This window comes from Argentina anserina, chromosome 6 (assembly GCF_933775445.1).
Source record: "Argentina anserina chromosome 6, drPotAnse1.1, whole genome shotgun sequence".
Classification (NCBI taxonomy): Eukaryota; Viridiplantae; Streptophyta; class Magnoliopsida; order Rosales; family Rosaceae; genus Argentina; species Argentina anserina.
The window spans coordinates 20,933,973-20,958,877 of NC_065877.1; the positions used below are offsets into that span (position 1 = coordinate 20,933,973).

The 24,905-nt window shown below is 38.3% G+C and overlaps 5 protein-coding genes across 6 annotated transcripts; all 5 read right to left on the minus strand.

Annotated features, from left to right (window-relative positions):
• Positions 1-132: 132 nt before the first annotated feature.
• LOC126801032 (ATP-dependent zinc metalloprotease FTSH 8, chloroplastic-like) lies at positions 133-874 on the minus strand. Its single transcript, XM_050528480.1, has one exon. It carries the CDS (start codon positions 872-874, stop codon positions 467-469), a length of 408 nt encoding a protein of 135 aa, XP_050384437.1. The 3' UTR covers positions 133-466.
• A 754-nt stretch (positions 875-1,628) lies between these two features.
• On the minus strand, positions 1,629-4,201 carry LOC126797037 (pentatricopeptide repeat-containing protein At2g41080). The gene is made up of 2 exons (XM_050523726.1): positions 2,238-4,201; positions 1,629-1,777 (listed from the first exon to the last, which is right to left on the minus strand). Exon 1 carries the CDS (start codon positions 4,199-4,201, stop codon positions 2,276-2,278), a length of 1,926 nt encoding a protein of 641 aa, XP_050379683.1. The 3' UTR covers positions 1,629-1,777; positions 2,238-2,275.
• A 599-nt stretch (positions 4,202-4,800) lies between these two features.
• Positions 4,801-8,833, minus strand: LOC126801133 (ATP-dependent zinc metalloprotease FTSH 2, chloroplastic). Its single transcript, XM_050528599.1, has 4 exons — positions 8,762-8,833; positions 6,491-7,974; positions 5,668-5,908; positions 4,801-5,288 (listed from the first exon to the last, which is right to left on the minus strand). Exons 2-4 carry the CDS (start codon positions 7,972-7,974, stop codon positions 4,950-4,952), a joined length of 2,064 nt encoding a protein of 687 aa, XP_050384556.1. The 5' UTR covers positions 8,762-8,833; the 3' UTR covers positions 4,801-4,949.
• Positions 8,834-12,776: 3,943 nt separating this feature from the next.
• LOC126798954 (uncharacterized) lies at positions 12,777-14,604 on the minus strand. Its single transcript, XM_050526052.1, has 3 exons — positions 14,243-14,604; positions 14,083-14,147; positions 12,777-13,486 (listed from the first exon to the last, which is right to left on the minus strand). Exons 1-3 carry the CDS (start codon positions 14,489-14,491, stop codon positions 13,075-13,077), a joined length of 726 nt encoding a protein of 241 aa, XP_050382009.1. The 5' UTR covers positions 14,492-14,604; the 3' UTR covers positions 12,777-13,074.
• A 1,586-nt stretch (positions 14,605-16,190) lies between these two features.
• On the minus strand, positions 16,191-19,603 carry LOC126798955 (uncharacterized). 2 transcript variants are annotated; one of them, XM_050526053.1, is made up of 6 exons: positions 19,211-19,603; positions 18,534-18,832; positions 17,436-17,591; positions 17,177-17,309; positions 17,042-17,081; positions 16,191-16,518 (listed from the first exon to the last, which is right to left on the minus strand). In XM_050526053.1, the coding sequence occupies exons 2-6, from the start codon at positions 18,801-18,803 to the stop codon at positions 16,431-16,433; spliced, it is 687 nt and encodes a 228-aa protein (XP_050382010.1). In that variant the 5' UTR covers positions 18,804-18,832; positions 19,211-19,603; the 3' UTR covers positions 16,191-16,430. The 2 variants fall into 2 exon arrangements, with proteins under 2 accessions (XP_050382010.1, XP_050382011.1); XM_050526054.1 differs by lacking the exon at positions 19,211-19,603 and having other exon boundaries at positions 18,534-19,110.
• Between the last annotated feature and the right edge of the window lie 5,302 nt (positions 19,604-24,905).

Here is a 24,905-nt window from a genome sequence, read left to right on the forward strand (position 1 = left end):
AATATGAAAATACAGAAGAAATAGAAAACTCTGTTATCATCCGGTTTTCTATCTATTTTTATTTTTCAATAAGGAATTCATTGAAACTTAGTGATTACAGTCACTTAGAATGGCATCCCAAACAATCTCGGCAGCAATGCTAAACCATGAGCGACTCTCACGCGACATCAGTGCATGATTTGCTGTATTCCTAGCAGCAGCTCTATTTGCTTAGCTACATAGCTTACACTCCGGGAGTCTATTAATGTAAGTTCTGAGCTCTGCTAATAAGAGTGCCATGCTACATAGATCAGGTTCTGTACTAGCAATTGCCGTAACAAGACGGCTACAATCAGTTTCCGAAATCAGCTTATTGATATGGACAAGCTCGGCTGTCCATTTTTGGCTTCTTCGTGGTATGCTACCAAACTTTTGCACTTCCGTCTGTCATTACTGTTCTTTCCATTCCAGCCACTATTCTATCAATTCAGTCATCAATCTGTATAGATGAAATTGCTGTCTTCCCACGCCAACCAGCCAAAATGGCTGCTTCATTTAGAAGGTTGGCAAGATCTGCTCCACAAAACCCAGGTGTTCTCATAGCTACCACATCAAGGGAAACATTTCCCTCAAACTTTTTATTGTTAGCATGAACCTTCAAGATATCTGTTCTGCCACGTACATCTGGAACATCAACCATCACTTGCCTGTCAAACCGACCAGGCCTCAACAAGGCAGAGTCGAGAATATCTGCCCTGTTAGTTGCTGCAACCACAATAATTCCAGTGTTACCCTCAAAACCATCCATTTCTGTCAAAAGCTGATCAAATGTCTGCTCTCTTTCATCATTGTGTCCACCAATTCCAGTTCCTCTTTGCCGCAGCATCAATTTCATCAACAAATAAAATGCAAGCTGTGTTTTTTCTGGCCTTCTTAAAAAGATCACGGACTTGGGAAGCACCAACACCAATGAACATGTCAACAAACTCGGAACCTGAGATAGAGATAATAGGAACACCAGCTTCACCGGCAATTGCCTTTGGTAGCAGTCTTTCCAGTTCCTTAAAGGCTGACAAGAAGAACCCCTATAGGAATTCGAGCTCCAACAGCAGTGAATCTCTTAAGCAATTCTGAGGCTCAGACATGTGATGGGGATGCTGCCTCGAAGAAGATGAAAGTTTTTAAACAATGTCACAGAAGGCACAAAGGCACTGAACCTACAGGAGAGTGTAAGGCTATTGTACTTGTTACTATTGAGGATGAGAGAGACAAAGAACCAGCACAGAAAATCTTGTTTAGATCATAGGAACATCAGGATGAAGATAATACTTTTTTTTTCCTACATAAATCATAGGGAATCATGTTGTCCAAGATTCCCTATCCCCCTGTATACATGATCATGAAGCTTTAGTGCATGCAACATGGGCCAACCATACCTGGTAAACAAAAATTAGTCAGAGGGCAACAGTTTGGCTTTGAAGAATCAATGAGGGAAGTCTTAGATCCAGGAAGTGATCATGAGACTGATGCACCTATTTTGGCTTCCATGGGGAAACAAAAATCAAAGAAGAGGCATGCTCAAACGAACGAACAGCAGTCACTCAAGATGATCCTGATGCAGGAGTAGTACCTAACAAGAGGAGGTCACAGTCAAATCTGGGAAGTGTTAGATCCAGGAAGTGATCATGAGACTGATGCTCCTGTTTTGGCTTCCATGGGGAAACAGAAATCAAAGAAGAGGCATGCTCAAACGACCGAACAGCAGTCACTCATAATGATCCTGATGCAGGAGTAGTACCTAACAAGAGGAGGTCACGGTCAAATCTGGGAAGGAACAAACGAACACTACTGCAGATAGCGGCTATGATATGCCACTTGCTTGTTTTATACATAATAGATCAAAAAAAAATTTGATTAGAATAATAGGGCTGGGAAGCAGAGAGCTTTTGATTGACACTGCTGTTATTATCCATTTTTTATTTTTCTCATTTGTTAATAAGGGGGATGGAGCTTAAAATTGAAAAATCTAAGTATATACTGATTTTTTATCACTTAATTTGCATGTTTTTTTAGGATACAACTCTAAGCATGAATTCAAGGCAATGGAGAATTAAGATAGTAGACTAAGGATAGGTAGAGCTTGAAAGCTGAAAGAGAGAATGAGCATTTTTTGTCATTGATTAAGATATCATAGTTGATTCGTTAACAAAATAATAATAACAATGAAAAGATTCTAAATTAGACAGAATAAAATTAACCTTCTTCAGTGTGATACAGTAGAACCTTCCTTCATCAGTTACCAATAGTCACCGCAAGAACACTTCCCTTTCTTAAAGTGATGAAATCTACTGGCATCACGGACGACGATTTCTCTGTTTTTGATCTGGGATATGTACTTGATAGCAACATGACAGTCAATGCATACACGCAAGTTCTTCATCACCCTCAATGGTACACCTTCAGGAGTGTTTATTAAACCAAAAGCAATTGCCAACTTCTCACTATGATGTGCCAAATCGTATTCCTTCTCCTCATCATCCATGTCATGCAATTCTGAACCAGTATCAGGCACATAACCATGCAACTTCATTTCTGATCTTAACTCTTTTAGATACGAATCAATTATCCTATAATGTGGGTGGGATTTATCACCCATATGAAACTGGTAGACTTTATTCTTTATTTCCAGCCAGCTTATACCTGGCTCTTTCTTGACCTTTCTATCTCTCATGGCTGTCCTCAGCTCAGAAACATCCTCCCATCTTCTGGCTGAAGCATGGATGTTTGAAAGTAGCACATACGAGGCTGAATCCTCTGGATCTTGCCTAAGAACATCTTGACCTATCCTTCTTGCCATGTCTGCATTCTTGTGAATTTTACATGCAGATAATAAAGTTTTCCATATGACAGCATCTGCTTTAACAGGCATTGATCTTATCATTGCCTCAGCTTCATCCAAACAGCCCGACCGGCCAAGAAGATCAACCATGCATGTATAATGCTCTAGTTTAGGTTCAAGTCCATACTTCTGTACCATTGAGTCGAACAATTCCATTCCTTTCTCCTTCATCCCACAATGACTGCAGGCATAGAGCAAGCTTAGGAAAGTAACGTCATTAGCCGCCAAACCTTCACGCTCCATCTGTTCAAAAATCTCAATCGCTTCTTCTCCTCGTCCATGAAACCCATACGCAGAAATCACAGAACTCCACAACACAACATCCCCACCTCCACATTCCCTGAAAGCCTTGAGAGAATCCTCAAGACACCCACATCTAGAATACATGCTAATCAACGTGCTTTTCACGGCAACCACCGAGCTAGCCCCAGCTTTGATCACTTCAGCATGAACCTGCTGACCCTGACCAAGTGTAGCCAACTCTGAACACGAACTAAGAACACTCACAAACGTAATCCTATCCGGCCTAACCCCAGCAACCTTCATCATATTAAACTGCTCCAACACTCCCTCGGCCTGCCCGTTCTGCGCTTTCCCCGCAATCAGCGTGTTCCAAGCAACCACATTACAAATCGGCAGCATCCTAATCACCTTCTCTCCCTCAACCAACCTCCCACACCTCATATACATATGAGCCAAGCTACTCCCAACAACCATATGACACTCAAACCCACATTTCACAACATAACAATGCACCTGACATCCCTCATTGCCTCCTCGCAAGCCCGCACACCCCCTAAGAACACTCCCCAACGTGTATGCATCCGGCGACATCCCCAGCTCATACATCTCCTCAAAGAGCCCCAAACCCTCCTCGTTCAGCTCAAACTGCACCAGCCCACCCACCATCGCGTTCCACGTGGCGACATTTCTCTCAGGCATTTCGTCGAACACCTTCCGGGCGCTGCCCAAGTCGGCTTTCTGGACGAACCCGTTGATCAGAATGTTACCCGACATGACGTTGCGTCTGGGCAGACGGGAGAAGAGGAGGGAAGCGGAGTTTAGGTCGCCGAGTTTGGAGTACAAGTTGAGGAGGTGGTTGGAGACGAACTTGTCGTCGGAGGAGTTTGATTTGATGATGAGGGAGTGGAGCTGTTTGGAGAGAGGGAGTGAGTTGGTGGGAATGCATGCTTTGAGGAGGAGGGAGAAGAGAGATGGGTCGGAGAATATGTCGGATTTGAATGTCTCAAGTGCTTGTTTGATGAGTCCCTTCGAGCAGAGACTGGTCAGTTGCTCTATGCATGAAGCCGATGTCCGAGGCATTGATGCGCGCGCAACTAGTTGGCCTACTCAGACCAACTGACCAAGAATTTTAGAGTGAAGTTTGAACAAGTTTGCAAATCCAATTTTCGAGGGTGATTGGATTGAGTATGAATTCATTGGTCAGTTAGTAAAATATTTTAGTGGATATTATTGTGTATATACGAGTAAGCGATATCTCGCTCGATGGTTGGTCCGGAATTTTAACCTAAAAATGTCATCATATGATCCGAACATCCATGAAAGTCTTCCATTTAGATTTCGTTTTGAATCCGAAACGAAATATTGTAAGTGATTTATTGAGTCTAACTCATGATACATAGTATGACACAGTTAGACAAGGTAATTTCTAGTAAGAAAAGAACTCCTACGTACCTCGGAAACGATACATAGTACAATGCACCTTGTTTTAACTATTTCTAGTAAGAAAAAAAATACTAGATACCTCGAGAACAAGTTAAACTCATCGATTTACGTTTTAGAACCTCCCATTGGATTACTGAATTTGGAGTTGCCACGCTCACCAGTTCATTATGTATGGACAGACTAGGAGGAACACATCGTTTACCAGATTATGTTTGCAAAGGAAGTAGCAAGAACTATTATATAACCAAAGGCCGGAGTATATTGGTCATTCCAAATTACAGTGCTTTACACATGATCCAAAAAAATTACAGCTTTTTTATACATTTAAGTATTTAATCAATTATAGATGTGCAACTAGTGTCAATCACAGTAAGACTTACACTAGCTAAACAGCAACGGGAGTGGGAACTGCAGGAGCAACCCGGTTCTCTACTGGGATTTCTGTGAATTCTGAAAGGATTGCCCGGAATTCATCACCTGTCATTGTTTCCTTCTCAAGAAGGACCTCCACTATCTTGTCCATGGCTTCACGGTTGTTTCTTATGTGGCTCAATGCAATCTCATATGCTTCATCAGATAATCTCTTAATGGCGGAATCAATGTCTTCAGCAAGTTTTTCTGACATTGAGTTCCTCGCCATCATTCTCATTATGACATCACCACTCTGAGCTGAATCCATCAATGACCAAGGGCCAATGTCAGACATTCCAAATGTGGTTACCATCTGCAATAATGTCAATAAATCTCAGTTCAATTGATTTTAATACGTTCAATAAGCTTAAGACAGGGTACTCTTGAACCAATTAACTATGGAACTGCAGTAGAAAAAGAATGAAAACTGCTGGAAAATTGTACTGGGGTAACCACATAATTAAGCTGTGAATTCCAAAATTTTGCCCTCAACAAGTATAAGAATGTAATAGGAAAATAAAAAGAATCCACATATTAAGAATGAATGAAATCAGAGCCATAGAGTTCATTTCATAACCAAATCCCAATGATATGAGGAAGAGAAAGGCGGGAAAGTAAGGATCATAATATTTCACTATTTCAACTGTATAAATTCGTATGAGCAAATTAGTTAAGGTGGATATGATGGTTACCTGTTTGGCTAAACCAGTAATCTGCTGCAAATCACCAGCTGCACCTGTTGTCACCTCAGGCTCACCAAAGATCACTTCCTCTGCAGCTCTACCACCAAGCCCACCAACAATTCTTGCAAAAAGTTGCTGCTTGGAGATCAAGGTCGGATCATCTGCAGGAATGAACCATGTAAGACCACGAGCTTGACCACGTGGAACTAGGGTCACTTTCTGAACGGCATCGTGCCCTGGAGTCAGTGTCCTGTATTGAAGAGAAAATGGAACAATGGGCGGTTATTAACATTCCTTGACACGTGAGACTTAATAAAGCTTCATCAGCACAAGAGAAGAAAAAGAAAATGGAAGAAAGCATGAGTGCGCAGCTATATAACCGAGTTTACCAGGAACTTGAGTATTATTGTTAAAATTCTATATAACCAAAAGAACCATAAAATTGGCTACACTTTATAGGCAGCAAATCTATTTTTTTATTCAACTTTATCAGCTAACATTTGATAACAGTGCATTTACCTGTGAAGGTTTATATTTTAATTGAATGTTTTTACTTTTTAGGCTCACTAGCTGAGTGATGGTCAGAATGAGTTCAACTTAAAAATACCAAATATGTTGAAAACTATAATGCAATTAGTAACAATACAGAAAACTATATAAATTAATGAACAATATAGTAATAAGACGACTCACAAACAAAACAAGTGTTGTATTGCAGAGAAAGAATTAAACAAAAAAAAAAGACTAGTATAACGAATGACCATGGTTTGATAAAAGCTACCACATACAGAATTCTTGAACTGAAAAATTCAAAAACTACAATATGACTTACCCACAGATGGCGTGCCCTACTTCATGGTACGCTACCAGACTTTTGCTCTTTCCATCTGTCATTACTGTTCCTTCCATTCCAGCCACTATTCTATCAATTGAGTCATCAATCTCTTTAGATGAAATTGCTGTCTTCCCACGCCGACCAGCCAATATGGCTGCTTCATTTAGGAGGTTGGCAAGATCTGCTCCACTAAACCCAGGTGTTCTCATAGCTACCACATCAAGGGAAACATTTCCCTCAAACTTTTTATTGTTAGCATGAACCTTCAAGATATCTGTTCTGCCACGTACATCTGGAACATCAACCATCACTTGCCTGTCAAACCGACCAGGCCTCAACAAGGCAGAGTCGAGAATATCTGCCCTGTTAGTTGCTGCAACCACAATAATTCCAGTGTTACCCTCAAAACCATCCATTTCTGTCAAAAGCTGATTAAGGGTCTGCTCTCTTTCATCATTGCCTCCACCGATTCCAGTTCCTCTTTGCCGTCCAACAGCATCAATTTCATCAACAAATACAATGCAAGGTGCGTTTTCCTTGGCCTTCTTAAAAAGATCACGGACTCTGGAAGCACCAACACCAACAAACATTTCAACAAACTCAGAACCTGAGATAGAGAAAAAAGGAACACCAGCTTCGCCAGCAATTGCCTTTGCTAGCAGAGTCTTTCCAGTTCCTGGAGGGCCGACAAGAAGAACCCCTTTAGGAATGCGAGCTCCAACAGCAGTGAATCTCTCAGGCTTCTTTAAGAACTCCACCACCTCCACAAAATCTTGCTTGGCTTCGTCCACCCCAGCAACATCATCAAATGTAACTCCGGTGTTTGGTTCCATTTGAAACTTGGCTTTGGACTGACCAAATGAGAGGGGAAACCCAGGTCCGCCAGGACCGCCCATGCCTCCACCTGAACGCCTTGAGAGTAAGAACAGGCCCCCAATTAAAATCAGAGGGAAAGCTAAATTTCCAATTAGGTTAAATAATAGGTTGCCCGAGTCTTCTTGAGCATTATGTGCTGCAAAATCGATGTTCTTTTCCCTGAACTTTTGAAGGAGCTCTTGGCTTAGTCCAGGGAGTTGCACACGAACTCGCTGCAACCGGTTGCCTAACTCAGGGGAGACAGCCTCAACGATAGCTATGGTTCCGTTCTCAAATAGATCAACTTTTGTCACCCTGTCCTTGTCTAGATACTCCAAGAACCTAGAATAAGACATTCGTGAAGAAGAGGGCCCTTGATCGTCGGCCTTAGCACTAGCTGCTCCAAGTAAAGCAGGTACTCCAAGCATTTTTAGAAAACCTCTTCTTCCTTCATGTTGTTTCTGGTCTAATGATGCCTTTACAAGAACTGCTTTAGTTTCCTTTGACAAGGATGGAAGAGTTGAAGAGTGGAAGAGGGGTCTTCCACAGAATTCCTTGCTCAAACTTGGCTTAGTACAATGGGTAGATAAACCATTCCCCACAAGGCAAGCTGATGATGCTGCCATCTGTTGGTATAACAGAAAAAAAAAACACTTAGTATAAAATATATAAACGCATGAATGAGAAACAAGATACATGAGCTGAAATTTAGTGCTAGACTGCAAATCAGTGAAATCACACACGACCCGAACCTAATCTTGGGATGTGTCTGAAGAACAGTTTAGGTCAAATAACAGATTAATTTTTCAACAGCTGATCAACCTAATCTTGGGATGTGTCTGATACTGTAATAAGGACTTTATACGAAACACCACATCAAAGCATTACTAAAGTCGAAACCAAAGAAACTCAACACTTACTCAAAATGAATGAACACTCAATCATCAAGATCCAATCCATATCACCATACTAAAGCAGAAAAAGGACACATTCAACTAATTATTTTAAGCATTTCATCCCAAGTAATGGTAGTTATAGTAATTTCAACCGAGAGTGAAACAAATATCGTAAAAATCCATAACAGGACTGTGTTCGATGCTAGATATTTCTGTTTCAACAGACATCATAAGAAAATTGCATACAACAGCTTAACTAAAACCATGATTTAGCTCTCTTCAATTTAAAATACCACCCAGTGAATGCAATACTCACATTCAATCCAAACCCACTAGCACCCATCTGAATTCGCAACCCTCCATAAACCAATATCAAAAGAAACATGAAAACACACAGACCCAGAACCAGCTAGGCGAGCTCCTCATACTAAAATGAAACAGAACAACTATAAACAAACAAACCCATTACAGATAGCAGCTAATAACAACTAATGGAAGAGTAAAAGAAAGTTAGTACCTTGAAAAATGGTGAAGATTTTAGAGAAGCCGGGAGGTGAAGAGGTCTGTGAAAGAAACTAAATTTGAAGAAGAAAGACAAAGGGTGTGGGAGTTTTAAATGGAGTGGATGTGGTTTCGGAAAGGCGTACGTGGCTTGATGTGAGTGGTTGTTTCGGGTCCTTTTCACCTCTTTAGATTTTTTGTGTGGAAATTTCATTTTTCGGTCAGATGACTGATATATTAGTTTTCAGAATTTTTTTTTCTTTTTTGTGTCGACTGTATTAGTGGTTGGGGATCCTGAGAAGGCACGTCATCAAAGTTTCATAATATCAATGTTCCATATAGAGATTGGCTAGTTCGATCTAGAGAAAGATTAGGTAAAGATGAAAGTGAAAATAGTGTAAGCATCACATTTAGTACATACGAATTAGTTAAAGACTAGACCTAAATTTTTGTGATCTCAAATAGATTAATAGTAGTATGAATGGTAAGATATGTAGTTTCATATTTACGAATTAGGGCTCTACTATTAAAGCATCATAAAGAAAACCATTGAGCGTTATGAAAACTCTCGATCGAACTCGGGTTTGATTCGTAAATTTTTTTATTATACTTAAGCATTTCACAATAGCCGAAAGATGAAGTCTAAGACTTATCGAAAAGGAGAAGGAATACACTGTAATTAATATTATGAGTCCACTTCTGGCATTTGCTGTAATAACCCTAATTTTTAAAACACTATTAGTTTGATTTAAATTCTATTAAAATTGCTAATTTTAATTAGAATGAATGTGTTTGGTTGCGACGTTATGAAACGAGAAACGGAAACGTTCTCAGAACGTTTAATTAGAAAAACGTTACGTTTCCGCAACGTATATATAGACTTTTATTCCGTTGCTCGGCTGAGAAAACTTCATTCACGAAAGTTGTAGGGCTCATCGATACGAGTTCGTGGATATGTGACGCGTTCTAATCGGACGATGTATATAAAAGTTATTAACGATAGAAGTTTCTTTCCGATTTAGAAAGGGGTATAAAAGGAAATTATTCAGAATAGGGTTTCCATTTTCAGAAACCCTATTCTCTCTCTCCCTCACCCCCGCGCCTCCCTCGAGCTCTCTCTCCTCTTTCGAGCTCTCTCTCCCTCCGAACTACCTCGTCGGCGATCGTGCCCTCCAGCCCTCCGTGTGCCGCACCGCCGTGACCAGAAGGATCGCGCGATCATCCTCCCCAACCCCCGAGCTTGCGACGTGCTAGCTCGCCACCGAGACCTCCTTCCCTCTCCCCGAGCTTCCCTCTGCTTCGCACGACGATCTCCGCCTCCAAGCCGTCGTTTCCCTCACCGCCGGTCCCTGGAGCATCGCACGGCCCTCCTTATCGGCCCCGAGGTCGACACGCCCAAGCACGCAGCGCCGGAGCTCCACCAACGACGCCAAGATCCTGCGATTCCACCGACGACTTCTTGAGCTCTCCGGCGACGATCCGACAATCCAAGGGTCTGATTGAGGTGAGGGTTAGTGTAGATTGATTGTGTAATTGGATTGTTGTTGTTTTTGGTTCGATTTGTGGCGATCGGAGGAGGGAGTGGATGTGTTGAACACCGCCGCTTTAAGCGGCGCGTGTAGGAGCGTGAGGCAGTGTGGAGGTGGCCTTGGGCCGTGCAGGGTGGAGGGGGAAGAGAAGGGAGAGGAATAGGGCGGCGGTGGCATGCTACGCGCTGGCTTTAGGCTCAGCGCGTGTGCCTCACGCGCTGCCACAGTGAGTGGCGCGTGAGCGCCACGCGCGGCCTGCCAAAGGTGGCGCGTGCACCCCACGCGCCGCCACGTGCGGCGGCGTGAACAGTGATTCCGAGAAGGGTAATATTGTAATTTATGTTTACGTACGGTAAATGTAAAAAGGTGAATTACATTCGGTAAATGTAAATTTTATTTACATTCGGTAAATGTAAATTTGAATTACTTTCAATAAAGATAAAAAGTAATTTTGGAAGGGTAATACGGTAATTAGTATTTACTGAAACAGTACGTACTTTTGAATAGTAAGTATACGTACAGAAAATACGTAAACAGTATGTACTCGTACAACGATACGTATTGGTTATGTATTTGTACATTAATACATGAATAGCACTGTGAATAGTAAGCGTGAATAGTAACAGTAACTGTGAATAGTAACAGTAACTGTGAATAGTAACAGTAACTGTGAATAGTAACAGTAACTGTGAATAGTAACAGTAAACAGTACCACTAAACAGAAAATTCGTAAAACCGAAAATTGCTGAACAGTAACCGGTTATTACTGTTTCGGCATTTAAAGGTTTACGAAACGTTTCTAAATTCTTTTCTTATCTTTTCAAGGTGATCTATAAAGCAAGGAAAGGAATTATCTTCGGAAATTGTGGAATTACGCTCGACTCGATAAAGTGAGTAAAATCTCACATATTTACGAATCTACCCTTGCGGTGATTCCAAGATTTTTGCAAGAGTTTTAAATATTGAAATACGACATGTATACAATATAATGGATTATATATATATTGTATAAATGGTAATAAGTACATATATATATATAATTTGCTATAATATATACTGTTATGAATTCATTTGAAATAGGTCATTTCGATGACGAGCATGTGATTTTAATATGTATTCATTTGTTAAACGTTTTGTCTTCGGACGTGTTTATAATTATGACATGTATATGATATAGTGGATTATATATATGTATTGTATATATGGTAAATAAATACATATATATATATATAGTTTGCTATATAATATACTGTTATGATTTTATTGTGATGATGTCATGTTGATGACAAGATTTTATCGAGCATGTGATTTTTGGTACAATATGATGTGTGATTATTGCATGTGATTTTAACATGGAGATTGTTAAAATGTGATTTGTCTTCGGACTTGATTTTTGGTACAATATGATGTGAGATTATTGTACGTGTTTGGCAAGTCGGAACCTAGCCTTTGGCCGGGCAAAAGTTACGATACAGTTAGAGCTCTAGTCTGTCAGCCTTAGTACTGCATGTGAGGTAACGGGTGGTTATCTTCTCATGGGTACTCAAATTGTTTTGGATGTTGGGTAGCGGGTGGCTATCCAATATCGGCGATGTATTACGAGAGGGGTAACAGATGTGTACCAGCGTTCTTGGTACCCGTAATATAAATGCATTTGGGTAACCAGAAGGGTTACTTAATTTCTCATGAGCGTCTTATTTCATATTTCTTTGGGACGACCAGATGGGCCGTCCATTGACTCATGAGTGCATTTATATTTGATGATTCGTGATCTTTCGTATATATTGATATGCGATTATATTTTCATTTTACTTATACGAGCTATAAGCTTACCGGGTTTGTGTTTATAATCCCGGTGCACCAATCTGATGGTGTAGGGGATAATTCCGCAGGTGTTGATTAGTGGAGATTGAGTGACAACTCCGGAGGCTCGAAGTCGTTCGAATCCTACTTGTGGTGAGGTTTTTAACGTGGATTTGTGTGTGAGAATTGGTGTGGTTTTATTTGTGAGATTTGTGAGTGATCGTGAAGATTATTACATTTCCATTTTATGTATGGATTATAAATTTGGTTTGTAATAATTGGTTTGTCTGAGTTGTATTGAGAATTCAGAATTGATCCGATGTGACATTTTAAATGATTTCGATTTCATTGAGATTATTTGGTGTATAACGACTTTAAAATTTTGAGTTTTTAAACTCGAAATTTTGGGGTCGTCACATTTGCTTAAGAGAAAATATATATATATATTCAATTAGAACTGGATAATTTCCATGGTGTCAAAACATGTTTTTGCTTAATTTGTCTGGTTATCAAGAGCTTTGCGTGTAAGTTTTTGCTGCTAGCTTCGGTAGCTTGCTGCTTTGATAGGCACCATCGCTTGGACTTTGGAAAGGTGACAAATTCAGTTCCGACTTCAAGTTTCGAACATCCATTTGGATTCATACTCGACTTTGATGGAATCAATTAATCAAACTGTCAATTTTGTGTTATTTAGGACAATAATAAACTATACAAAGGGACTGAGAGACACATTAATCCCTACAAGCTTCATTTAAATGCAAACTAATGGAGTTTTGGTTTGTATCTTCCCCTACTTCCAAGTTCGATGTCTTGAAATCATGAAATACATAGATGTAATTAGTATCAAGAATCTCAAAAGTTCGCAGTAAATCCCAGACTGGAAGTTTCATTCTCTTTATTACCTACTTAGGGTAACCATCATGGTCATCAGCTCATAGGATACAGATAACATCACTCGATCAATTCAACAACAAACCTTGGTTTCCTTTGTGATTGATCAGTCACTTATCCCGAACCTACAGACCGGGCAGCGACCATTGCTCTTAACCCAAGGAACAATGCATTCCTCATGGAACATGTGGTTACACGGGGTGAGCATAACCTCTTGTTTAGGCTCAAAGTCTTCCAAGCAGATAGCACAACTCTTACCATTATCATTTCTTTCTTTGTCAATGTCTTGAACAATAGTGCCTCTATAATACAAGTTGACAGTAGGCGATATTCTCCTCAGAGGATTGTATATCTCCTTCCTCAGCTTCTGCAATGCCCTCTTTTGTTCATTATGGGTCAACTTGGAGTCGGCTTCCTGTCTAGGAGCTGCCGGAGTCCATTGGTTGCTGAGGATCTGTCTAGTCCTTGGATCGTTGAGGAGCACTGCATGAACTCTGGAACCTAGTGGCGCTAGTGAGCTGCAAGAGGGGAAGACAAAAATATGACCATTCTAGTGATTCTACATGTACATGCTGATCATCAATATATTTTACCCATTATGCACTCAGTTGTCATGTATCGATTAATAGCTGTTCAACATGCGTTAATTAATTAGTAGAGAAGATGGTATACATATATATATAGTAAAGCAGTTATCGATTATTCATTAACATAGTTTTTGGGGTGTGTGTTCTTATCAAACTAGGCAACGAAGTTATTCCAAATTAAACTATGTATGAACAGCTCGTTGCACATATTTACATGCATATAAACACAGCACTAATTAGCTTTACCGATGAACGTACAAGAGATAAAATTATGACAAGTTGTACACAATTCTTGTGTGTTGGTGACAGTCTAACACCACTTGTACGTGTTCTCGATCTTCAGTGTTGATTCAATGATCGAGCAGTCCTCCAAGTATTAGTAATTCTGGATAATTAATTACCAAGTTCTGCGTATATAATCAAGTCTTTGCAATTTTGCTATTAGTACGTTACTAATCAAGAATTTGCATTCTAGAAATTTGAATGATACGTGAAGGCGAAGAGTTAGGAGGATATAGTTTACGTACCCTGCAAAGCCAGGAAGTTGTGCTGCTTCTCTCGCTCCCTCATATGGCCGCCTTGTTCTGGTAACCTGGTGAACATCATTGTAAGCAATAAACCAAACATGTCGTATCTTGAGAGAGAGAGAGAGAGAGAGAGAGAGAGAGAGAGAGAGAGTTTTCTTACACGGGTGACTTGGATGGTGTTTGACAGGGGCCGATCAGGGTACTCGAAATGCCATTGATCATTAACATCATCAGCATCATCAGTTGAAAAGAAGTCGTCAAATGGACTTAGCTGGTTAAGGGGAGAAGAAAGGGAAGGTGGTGGAGGAGAAGTGAAATAGTACTCATACGTAGGTGGAGGAGAGTACGCATATCCGGGATTATAATTAGCTGTTGCCGAAGTGTTAGAGTTGGTTCTTCTGCTCGTCATGTCTTCGTTTATTGAATCCGTCGAACTATGGTTACCTCCCTAGCAATGCAATGCCTGTGGTTTTGGGAATGTTAAGACTTTATAGCTTTATTCCTTCCTCTAGCTACAAAAATTTTCAGCCATTGTTCTATGGATACATATGTACTTCTCCAATTTTTTTTTTCCCTTTCATATATGCTCTACACTTTCTCATTGTGAAACAAAGCGGTGAATATGTGATGTTTCTCCATCCGCTAGCTAGATTCTTTGGCAAATGGACTGAGTGAAACATCCACTGAAACATCCACTGAAACATCCATTAATTTTACGGAAAGGTAGGAATCGATGGATTCGATGCGTGAACAACTACCATCGGCAAATTAGCAGACATTCATATTTTGTTGGTAAAACTCTAGAATGTAGAAGGTTGGGATGATCGAGCTGAACACGAAGGCAATTAACATGTAGGTCAGACCTGCTTTGAAGACTTAATTCGATCATAGTTTAGAGAGAAGACTATATATGGTGAAGGATGGCCTTTCCATGATTAGTTTAGATGGATTATTGAGCTGGTTGCTGTTGAGCAGGCAAGTCTCTAAAGCCCTCATGGATGACTGCTCTAATTCTCTACTAAAACTCTAACAGAAATAAGAGAGAAGAGAGAAGCAAGATTAGAAGATTAAGGTATACATATATACACGCATATAAATTAGGAACAAAATACGTGTAAAAGTTTTACTACGTTGAGATTGCAGTTCTGCTTTTCTCTGGAACTTTCAAGTTGAGTGCTTTGAACTTTATTCCCGGAGTGGCACCAAAATCTTTTCCGAGGCATTTTTGCTTTTGCTAACTTCACTAGGGTTCATTCCCTTTGATTGAAAAACCAGACGGTATCTGAAATGCCAAACCTTTCATGGACAACAGACAGCAATCGCAGCATAATAGCATATAGTTTCAAACGCGATATGTTAGAAAAGAGGAAAGTGACCAAGACTGAACTACCATTGAAGTTTCAGATTCTCATTTCTGTCCTCAACTCTTAATCATATCATGCTGGTGGTGAGTTTGGTGAGAGCAACAAAATTGAAAAAAATTGTGATAAAAGAGTTTATATATAGAGCTGACTGGAAAGTTCAAACTCAGCAATGCCAGCAAGAAACAGATCCAAAGCCAGATTGCAATCAATCATCTATGGTACTCCAACTTCAGACTCACCAAACTTTGTCCTTCGAAACTTTGGTCCCAGGCATCAATCCACTCTGTATTTTTTCCACCAATTCAGACATCTCCAGTTTCGTGTAAGGGCAACGTCAATAGAAGACACCAATGTTCTAGGGTGACATTAAATGGATTAAAAGTTGGAATAACAGTGAGTATGTAGTCAATTTCAAGGGGCATTTCCGATAAAAGCACTAAAAACTTGAAGTATGTTGCCATAATTACTCGCAACAAATCAATATTAGCATCAACTTCCAACCACGTTAATGCAATATAAGCAACTCATTCAAGCCCGCGGAATGTTACAGAAAAGCTAGTGATCGCATCCTTCACAGCAAATCAATATTAGTATCAACCTCCAACCATGTTAATGCAATATAAGCAACTCATTCACGAGTTTCGGGTAAGTAGCAATGAATATCATCCTTCCCAAACCCACATCTGTTTACTGTTTAATCTTAATTTTCAAAGTATACGCATCGAGAAATAATTAAAAAATTGATAATGTGAAAGACCAAAAGTAATTACCAGGTAAATCAGAAAAGTATCAGTTTCCAATCTTTCCGAACACCAAGTCTATGATTTTACAACCATCTCTACAGTTAAAGCTCACCGATGTATGAAGTTGCTTCCATATAATTTCTTTTGCACATGGAGTCGTCTACCACTTCTGCACAATTGCTGATACCGCATTGCCAAAGTTTTGGTTGCTGATATATAAATGCTGACAAATGCTCAGATGTTACTTGCTCATTGTCGAAGACAAGCAGAAATTCCAGAATATTGAACCAACACACATGAAAGCTACACGGGCTTGAAGAGGCACCACCCTGCATAGACGTATTTACATTTAATTATTACATATTACTAGCATTTAGATCATACCATCACACAAAAGTCATAAACCACTCAAATTTTACATTTTGAAGGTGTAATGCCAAGAGTAAGTAGTTCCTAGGATTGAAAATTCTCATCAAATAATTTACCACAGCAAACAATCTTTTCCCAGACTGATTGGATTATATAGAATACCAACTAGACTTTCAGTGCTGGGCATAAAAAGCTCCTGCGAAAATCAATGTCGTTTATTTTACACGAGAACCTTATATATACATACAGATAGATACGCACATATGCAGATCATCCTTTCTTTGTATATTAAACTAAGTTCAGACGATCGATACTAAGGTGGTTGACAGGATAAAAATTAGCATAAAAGTTCCCATTCAAAGACGTCAAGAGAGCAGAGGAAAGGATAAAGTAGTGAACTATGCTCGAACTCATAGAAACACATAAATTTTACATGCCAATTAGAAGGAGCATAAAACCAGCAAGTTAAGAGGGAAAGTGTACCAGAAGTTCAATAAACTGACAGGGATCCAAAACCTAAGTCCTGCATACAGAATAAAACTACCCATTAATGTCAAAAAAAAAAAGATCATGAAATCTGATGGGACTGAACAGAAATAACAACCAAGCACTATTTACCGTAAAGCAATGTGGGAAGAGCATCTCTCCGGTACTTTTCTGGAAGCTGTGAGACTTTCCCTTGCCATATATTGTTCCATGCAAAAACAACAGCTATCACAGATGGACCAAGAACAACTTGGTTTAGGAAAACCTGCGACGAAGAAAAGGAGAAAAAAGCAATGGGGTATATTTTCAGTGGGGTTTGTCCAAGTTCCGTTTTTAAGTCTCAAATCTTAATACCTCAACACTGGTAGTGAGAAATTAACAATGATTTCACCTTCAGCAATACGTTCACTACAGTCTTCCCTGGCAAAGAATGATCAAGATACTGGTACCAAGCATAAGAGCCAGGGCCATACAAGAGAAACCCATAAGAAGTCATCCGAAGTGCACGAAGCCAGTCATGATCAGAGAGGAGAGTTTGTGTGACATCCTAAGGAAGCGCTTTTGGTCAAACATTAAACTCAAAAGAGAAAGATAAATCAAATAAATAAGAAAAAAAATACTGATGCAGCATACCTCACATAAGAGATGTGAACTACAAGAAGCCAAGACATTAAAGTAGACCAGAATTGATAAGGGATAGTTCGGAAAAAATAATTGGACCAATTGGGAATAAATGCCCAAATCACAAAGGAAGCAGACTAAAACTTCTCTAACATGTATATGCTTATTAGATACTGGAGCTAAATTCTTTTCATATTCTCATTATTCACCTCTAGAACCTAGACACCGTGATCACATGACAAGCATTAAGCTAGAAAGTGTGGTCTAATGGTGCATCTCAAATGATAGATTACACTTGTATGAATTATAGTTCTAATCCAGCTACCTATCCATTTCAGTGTCATACAAGCTTTGATTCAAACTACTGTCCTCTGTGGGTACTTAAATTATCTTATGTGTCTATCAGTAAGCAAAGCATGAGTACCTCAGATAATTTTCTTTTCCATAAAAAAAAAACAGTGCTTTACATTGTAACAAAAATAAATATTCACTGTTCTTTCCGTACGCAATCAGGTATTCCAAACTTTTATCAGCAATTAGGGAGAATGTATATACCAAAATTCGACATCAGCACTAACTCAATTAAACAGCAACAATTTCGACATCAGCACTTATTCCATATAACAATGTTCAAGTTCCTCAATTTCAACATAGTATACAAAAATCGAGCATAGATATGTGCATTTGCGCTGACTTTGACAACGTTATCTATGACAAAATCCAACAGCAAACCTATGCAAGTGAAAAATGTCTCAACTAACTGTTTCTTAACCAACTATGCACAAACACAACAATCAAAAGAGAGAATATAAAACATTAAACACAAACAATCCAAACAAAACGAATAAATGAAACAAGTTAAAGAAACCTGGGAGGTGGGTTCGGAGCTGCTCTGTTGGTCTAAAGACTTGGACTTTCTCCAGCGCTCTCTGAGCTGAGCAATAGTGTCTCCGGTCAGAGCGAGTGAGCCCGCCGTCACAGCTTGCTTTATTGGGAACCGGAAACCGGGTCCGCCATTGGGGCCCTCGACAGAATTGGAGGATTTGGAATCGAACCGCTTTCTTTGTTGTTTGTGTTTCTTTGGAAGAGAGTCCCAGCCCCAGAACCCGCCATGGCCTCCACCTCCCAAAGCATGCATTCTCGAAATGAAACAAATATCTGTGTCTCCTGTTAATAATGAACCTGGTCTGAGCCTAAACTATAACAAAGTACTGAACTTGGGTGTCTTTTGCCCAGAACATTGAAACAGTAAACAGTAACATTTAATGTGAAAATTCACATTCGGCTAATCTCACTATCGTGGCATCACCACAGCCACAAATTTGGGTCAATTTTTTAATTTGATAACGTGAGTGGTGTTATCAAGCCAAAATGCACCCCACGCACTGTTTGTGCAATTGTTAATTTGTGGAGATTGTTTCAAAATGGTCCCCATTCTCATCTTTCTTCCTCATTCTGTATAAACAAAAATCTAAAAGACCATGTGATGAAGTCTATGTGATGAATTGATAATCCTCCAGAATTCGGATGCCACAGGAAACTCACCTTTTGGTCCAGCTGCGGGGTTCTGATTACATATTTGCTTCTGTAGGATAGAATGGAAGAGTGCAGCGGTGCGGCATGCAAGCTTGAGGTCGGAAAATAGTCGGGAATTAGAACAAATTGATGGTGGTTGGGTTCGCGAGTAATTGACCAAAAAAAGGTTCGCGAGTGGATTTCGACAGTGATTGAGGGAGAAAGAAACGCCAGGAAGGCTAGTTTGGTGATTAAGTATGGGTTCGAGGATGTCGGGAAAGAGAACAGTGAAGACCCGAATGGAGTTATGATGGTAGAGTTCGACTTCGAAGATCTCGTCAGAACTGACCTTTCACCGAACCAGTGCAACGCTGGGAGGTAGCCGGACGACAAAGACTCGGCACCATCGTAGAATTCAATTGGCTTTGGGGACGTTATCTTTGCTTCTCACCCTGATCCTATATATATATATATTACCCAAATAACGGTTGAGATCTTGAGATGAATTTAATCAACGGCCCAAATGTGAATTAACATTCAACTAGTTTTTTATGGATAATACCCATTACATGGAGTTTACCACTTGATCAGACCCATACATCAACGAAATTACGTAAATTTCGAACTAGAACCATATTTCACTGTTTTAAAAAATCAACCGTAAGATATCATTAGTACAGTGATACATGACTACTATAAAAAAATTCACCCATTTTCGATAACATTGTGTCTTGATTCACTAAGCTAACCTTGTGTATCATTTTTTAATCCTAAGGATAGACGTACCATGTAGCGATGAATGTATAAAAAAATTATGGGCGTAGATAGAGAGCATATCGTGAGTTCATAGTAATTTTTAGTGTTTGTTTTTCAGACTTTAAAGCTATTTATAAGGAAAATTTGAAATTAAAAATAGTTAAAAATAAATTGAAAAAAAAAAGATAAATGTGGCCAACATAGTGCGACATGTCTTTACTTGAATTTTTGGGGTTGTGAAACAATATAAAAATTCTTTAAAAATAGTTTGGTTGCTCAAAAAATTCCCAAAACATTACTGCACTCTTAGAATAATGTGATATGTTTGACCATATAAAAACTTTTGAATATAAATGGCAGGGAGGCACAACTATCCTCACACAAGTACGATGATGCATATGATTTACTACTTGATCAGACCCGTACATCAATAAATATAAGTAGATTTCAAACCATAACCATATTTTACTGTCACAGTCAAATCCAACAGATGAATATTGATTTTTCACGTGAATCACATTGTAGCCGCTAAAGTGGTATATATTGTTTCATAGTTTATATATGTGTGTGTTTCCAAACCAATTCAAAAGGAAATGAAAATTTGAAAAATCAGTCGTACGATATTATCAGTGTGGATAGATCGCATTATTATGAGTGTATAGTAATTTTTGGTGTTTTTAATGGACGTCCGAGCTATTTATAAGAAAATTTTGAAATTCTTAATAGATAAAAATCAATTAAATATCATAGTTCCACGTGTCGTTTACTTGAATTTTAGGATTATGAAACAATATACAAATTCTTTAAAAGTTGGTTGCCCAAAAAATTATTGCATTCCAAGAATAATGCGATATGTTCGATCATATAAAAACTTTCGAATATCAATAGTAGGGAGGCACTGATACCCTTACGCATATAAGATGATGCATATGGTTTTACTACTTAATTGAGACCCATACATCAATGAATATAAGTAAATTTCGAACCATAACCATATTGTACTGTCACGGTCAAATCTAACAGTCGAATATTCATTTTTTTAATTTAGTCACGTGAATCACATTGTGGCCACTAAAGTGGTATATCTTGTTTCATAGTTTATATATAAATGCGTGTTTCCAAACCAATTCTCGTAAGGAAATGAACTTTTGAAAAATCGTGATCACCTCTAATGGTCAAATTTTAATTTTATTAAATTTACCATATGACTCATAACATGTCTACTATAGTGGTATAACTTGTATCATAGGTGATATGTAAGTGTAAAGCACAAAAAGTTTATACTAAATGTACTTTGCAAATAAAACAAGGAAAAACCATATTATGTTTCCATACAAACTGTGCCTAGGAAATGAAACATGAAAATATTATTCGTAGGATGTCATAAGTATAATGAAATATGGCTATGGTATCAAATTTGTATATTTTCATTAACATTTAGGTCTCCATTTACGTAACTTTTTATATATAATTTTTTTTGCAACTTTTTGAAGTATCTGACTCATTTATTAAAATTTTAGATATTTATGTTTCTTAAAACTAATTATGATGTCAAATTTGACACATGACACAATTCGAAACGGTCGTCTGTCCAAATGACTGAATATTTCGTTGTTTTGAATAATTTAATATAATATTAAAAAAAATATTCCCCAAGATTTGATGATTAACCATTTTAGATTTTATATTTATATTAATTGCAATTAATCACACAGAACAATTGCAAAATAAGTCTTTTCCAAGTTTTCCCTCATTCTTAACTTGCCATGGCTAACATGAATTACATGATCATGGGATTCATGACCTCCTCCAAGGTCCCATTCTCAGCCCCTTCTTCCCCAATCACAAAGCCCAAGCTCCTTCCTCGATCTCCAAATCTCCATCACCATCAGCAAATTGTCCACCTCCTCTGATTTCTCAAATCCTTTCTCCCTTATTGCCGTCACCTTCTTCATCATCACCCCGCCGTCCCTCACCACCGGGATTGAGAAGGCGGCGGTCTTCGACCTCACCCTCCAAATCTAGGGCCAGACAGTTCCTCCGGCACGATTCGTCATCGTCGTCAACATGCACAACAATGAGATGATTGTTTTACTCCAAAGCAAGGAAATCTCTTCGACCTCCCTTTGAAAATTGAAACAAGAATACGCATGGAGGCTTTAACACAAACATATGTGTGGTGGAATTGTTGAACTCTTGGAGTTGATTAGAAAAATGGTAGAGACCCATGAGCTTCAAAGTTGGAATTGAGGGTTTTAGACTTTTAGGAGGTGACTGACCTTTGGGGAAGGAGTGTGTGGTAATGTGGTATGTTCTGTCAAACAACTACTAACGAGTTTAACGCGCGTGAGAAAACGTTTCGTTAAGTGAACACTCACTGGGTGGAGGAAAGAAGCTCGAAATGGAACAAATATATGTGTCTCCTGTTAATAATGAACCTGGTCTGAGCCTAAACTAAAACAAAGTACTGAACTTGGGTGTCTTTTGCCCACAGAACATTGAAACAGTAAACAATAACATTTAATGCTCCTCTATTTTACAATCTACCCTCCTCAAGTCCTCTCACAGTCTCACCTCAACACATGTTTTGTCTCTGTATAGGCTATAACGAATTGGAAAATGCTTAAGAAGGACACCAAAAATTAAGGAATTTTTCAGTCCCGCCGTAGTACCATATGTCAATATATATTGGTGTATTCTTTTGATTATAATTTGACATGCATGATTTAATCAGAAAATATATATTTAAGCTATTTTATCAAATATTATTTTGGATTTCTTTCTATAACCCTACACTCTAATACCATAAACCATGCACCCTAAAATCTAAAACCCTACACCCTACACCTTAAACATTAAACCCTAACTCGAAATTATAAACCTGAAATTCTAGTTCATCATCAATACTCATGAATGTCATTTCACTAATTATAAAAAGATGTTAAATTATAAATTTTGGTGTAATAAATCCACGTGTCGAAATATAACAGGTAAACATGACCATCATGCATTGTCACGTGGTACTACGGGAGAATTGAAAATTTTCTCCCAAAATACCAAATGATGTGGCATGCGTCACCTCAGAAATACCATTCCACCAATTTAATTACATGGATTTTATTATTTTTAATTTTGAGAAAAAGTAAAAACAAGACCGATATCATAGAATATTAGTGTTTTCATAGCATATTCCCCTTTCAAAGTCATGAGGATTAGCTTACAAATTTATAATCTTTTTAACCCTATAAAAAACTCAAAAATAATCATTTCATTGAATTTTAGTATTTAAGAGAGGATGAACACCTACAATTTCATGAGAGAAGCTTAAGATTTTGGGGGAAGTATTAGGTGAAAGCATTGAGACGAATAAACGAGCGTTGGAGCTTTATACCATCGTTCAATATGGAGAATCTTTAATTGATTCAAATTGAATGTTATGGTAGTATGCATGCACAGAGAGAATCGATGGATGGTGATATAATCAACAAAGAAGAGGCTTGAATGGTAGTTTGCAAATGCACAGGGTAAATTAGGGTTTTATGTTCTTTCCTTTTCTTTTTCATTCTCTTTCTTCTTCTTCTTCTTCTTCTTTTTCTATAATAATATAATTAAAGGAAAAGTTTTCCACATCATTAGACATTAGTATTGGTGAACAAAACTGATTAGGTGGCCTATGCCACATTATATGGGATTCATATTTTGTAAAATATTTTGGTGTATCTAGCATTACTTTAAAGAATTTTATAAGAAAATGAACTGAGGATCGTGATTTGTACATCAATGAATGCAAATGTTAGTTCTTTTTTTTTACGAGAAAAATATATATCGTAATTTGTTTTGTTAATTGTTGTTTATCTCACTAAAAGTTAAAAATGCCGTTTGGTACCATTTGGTCTAGCAGCATAGCCTCTAATTTCTTAAGTGGAAGGTTGTGAATTCAACTAATATTGACTTTGCTAATTGCTAACGAAGAGATTTAGGATAACCTTCTCCTGATTCCAATCTGTTCTAAATACTCATCGAATGATTTGAATCCAAATAGTTGAACTCATCACATGCTCTTATTTGTATGTCATTGAACACTGTATTCTCAACTGCCAATTGAGTATGGGATGACCCAACCACAACTTCAAAACTCACAATCTTCAATCTTTCTAACCAATCCAGATTATATAACAACCAACATAATATGGTTCTTTATCTTTCTCCAAATTCTTCGTCAAATTCACATGCCCTAGTTTTCTATTTTCAATGAAACCCTAAACACAACATCCATTTGTTTCCCAAATCCCAATTACAATCGTAGCAGACCAACCTTAGATTTTAATACCAAGAATCAATCTCATATATATACAAAACATGCAACGAAAACTTGATAATTGGGATCTTGAGTATTGGAATAAATGAATAAGCATAACATCCTTGAGGGTAAGTATTTGTTGGTAAATTATATGTTCTAAATTGGCTATACTTTCTCCAACAAACACGTTCAGGGATCATCTTTCTCTTTTAGCAGCTATTAAATCCAATATTAGAAAATAACACGTGTCGTTTTTTCATTGGATTATGTCGGTTTTAGCAGACCAACCCTAGTTTGCTAATTTTCTTCCATATAAAGTTACACCTCTTCACAGTCTCTTTGGCTTTCTTAAGGTCTATATTGTAGCTCTTAGGATTACGAGATCGGTGATAACAACCAGAACGTCTCTACTACTTAACCACGCCTCGAGCGTAGGTTTTAGACGAATGAGACTACTAGTGGTGTGGTAGCAGTTTCTCTACAATGGCCCTTGGTTTTGACATTAGATCGCAATTTTTCCAGTAATACATAGTTAAGATATTATTAATTATTTATGATATGTGTACCATTTTTCCAAGAAAAATAGTTGTTCTAAGCATATATATGCAATTGTTGTAGTTTATGTTTGCTTATTATTTTATCTCGATTGTATGACTATGGACCCGTTTG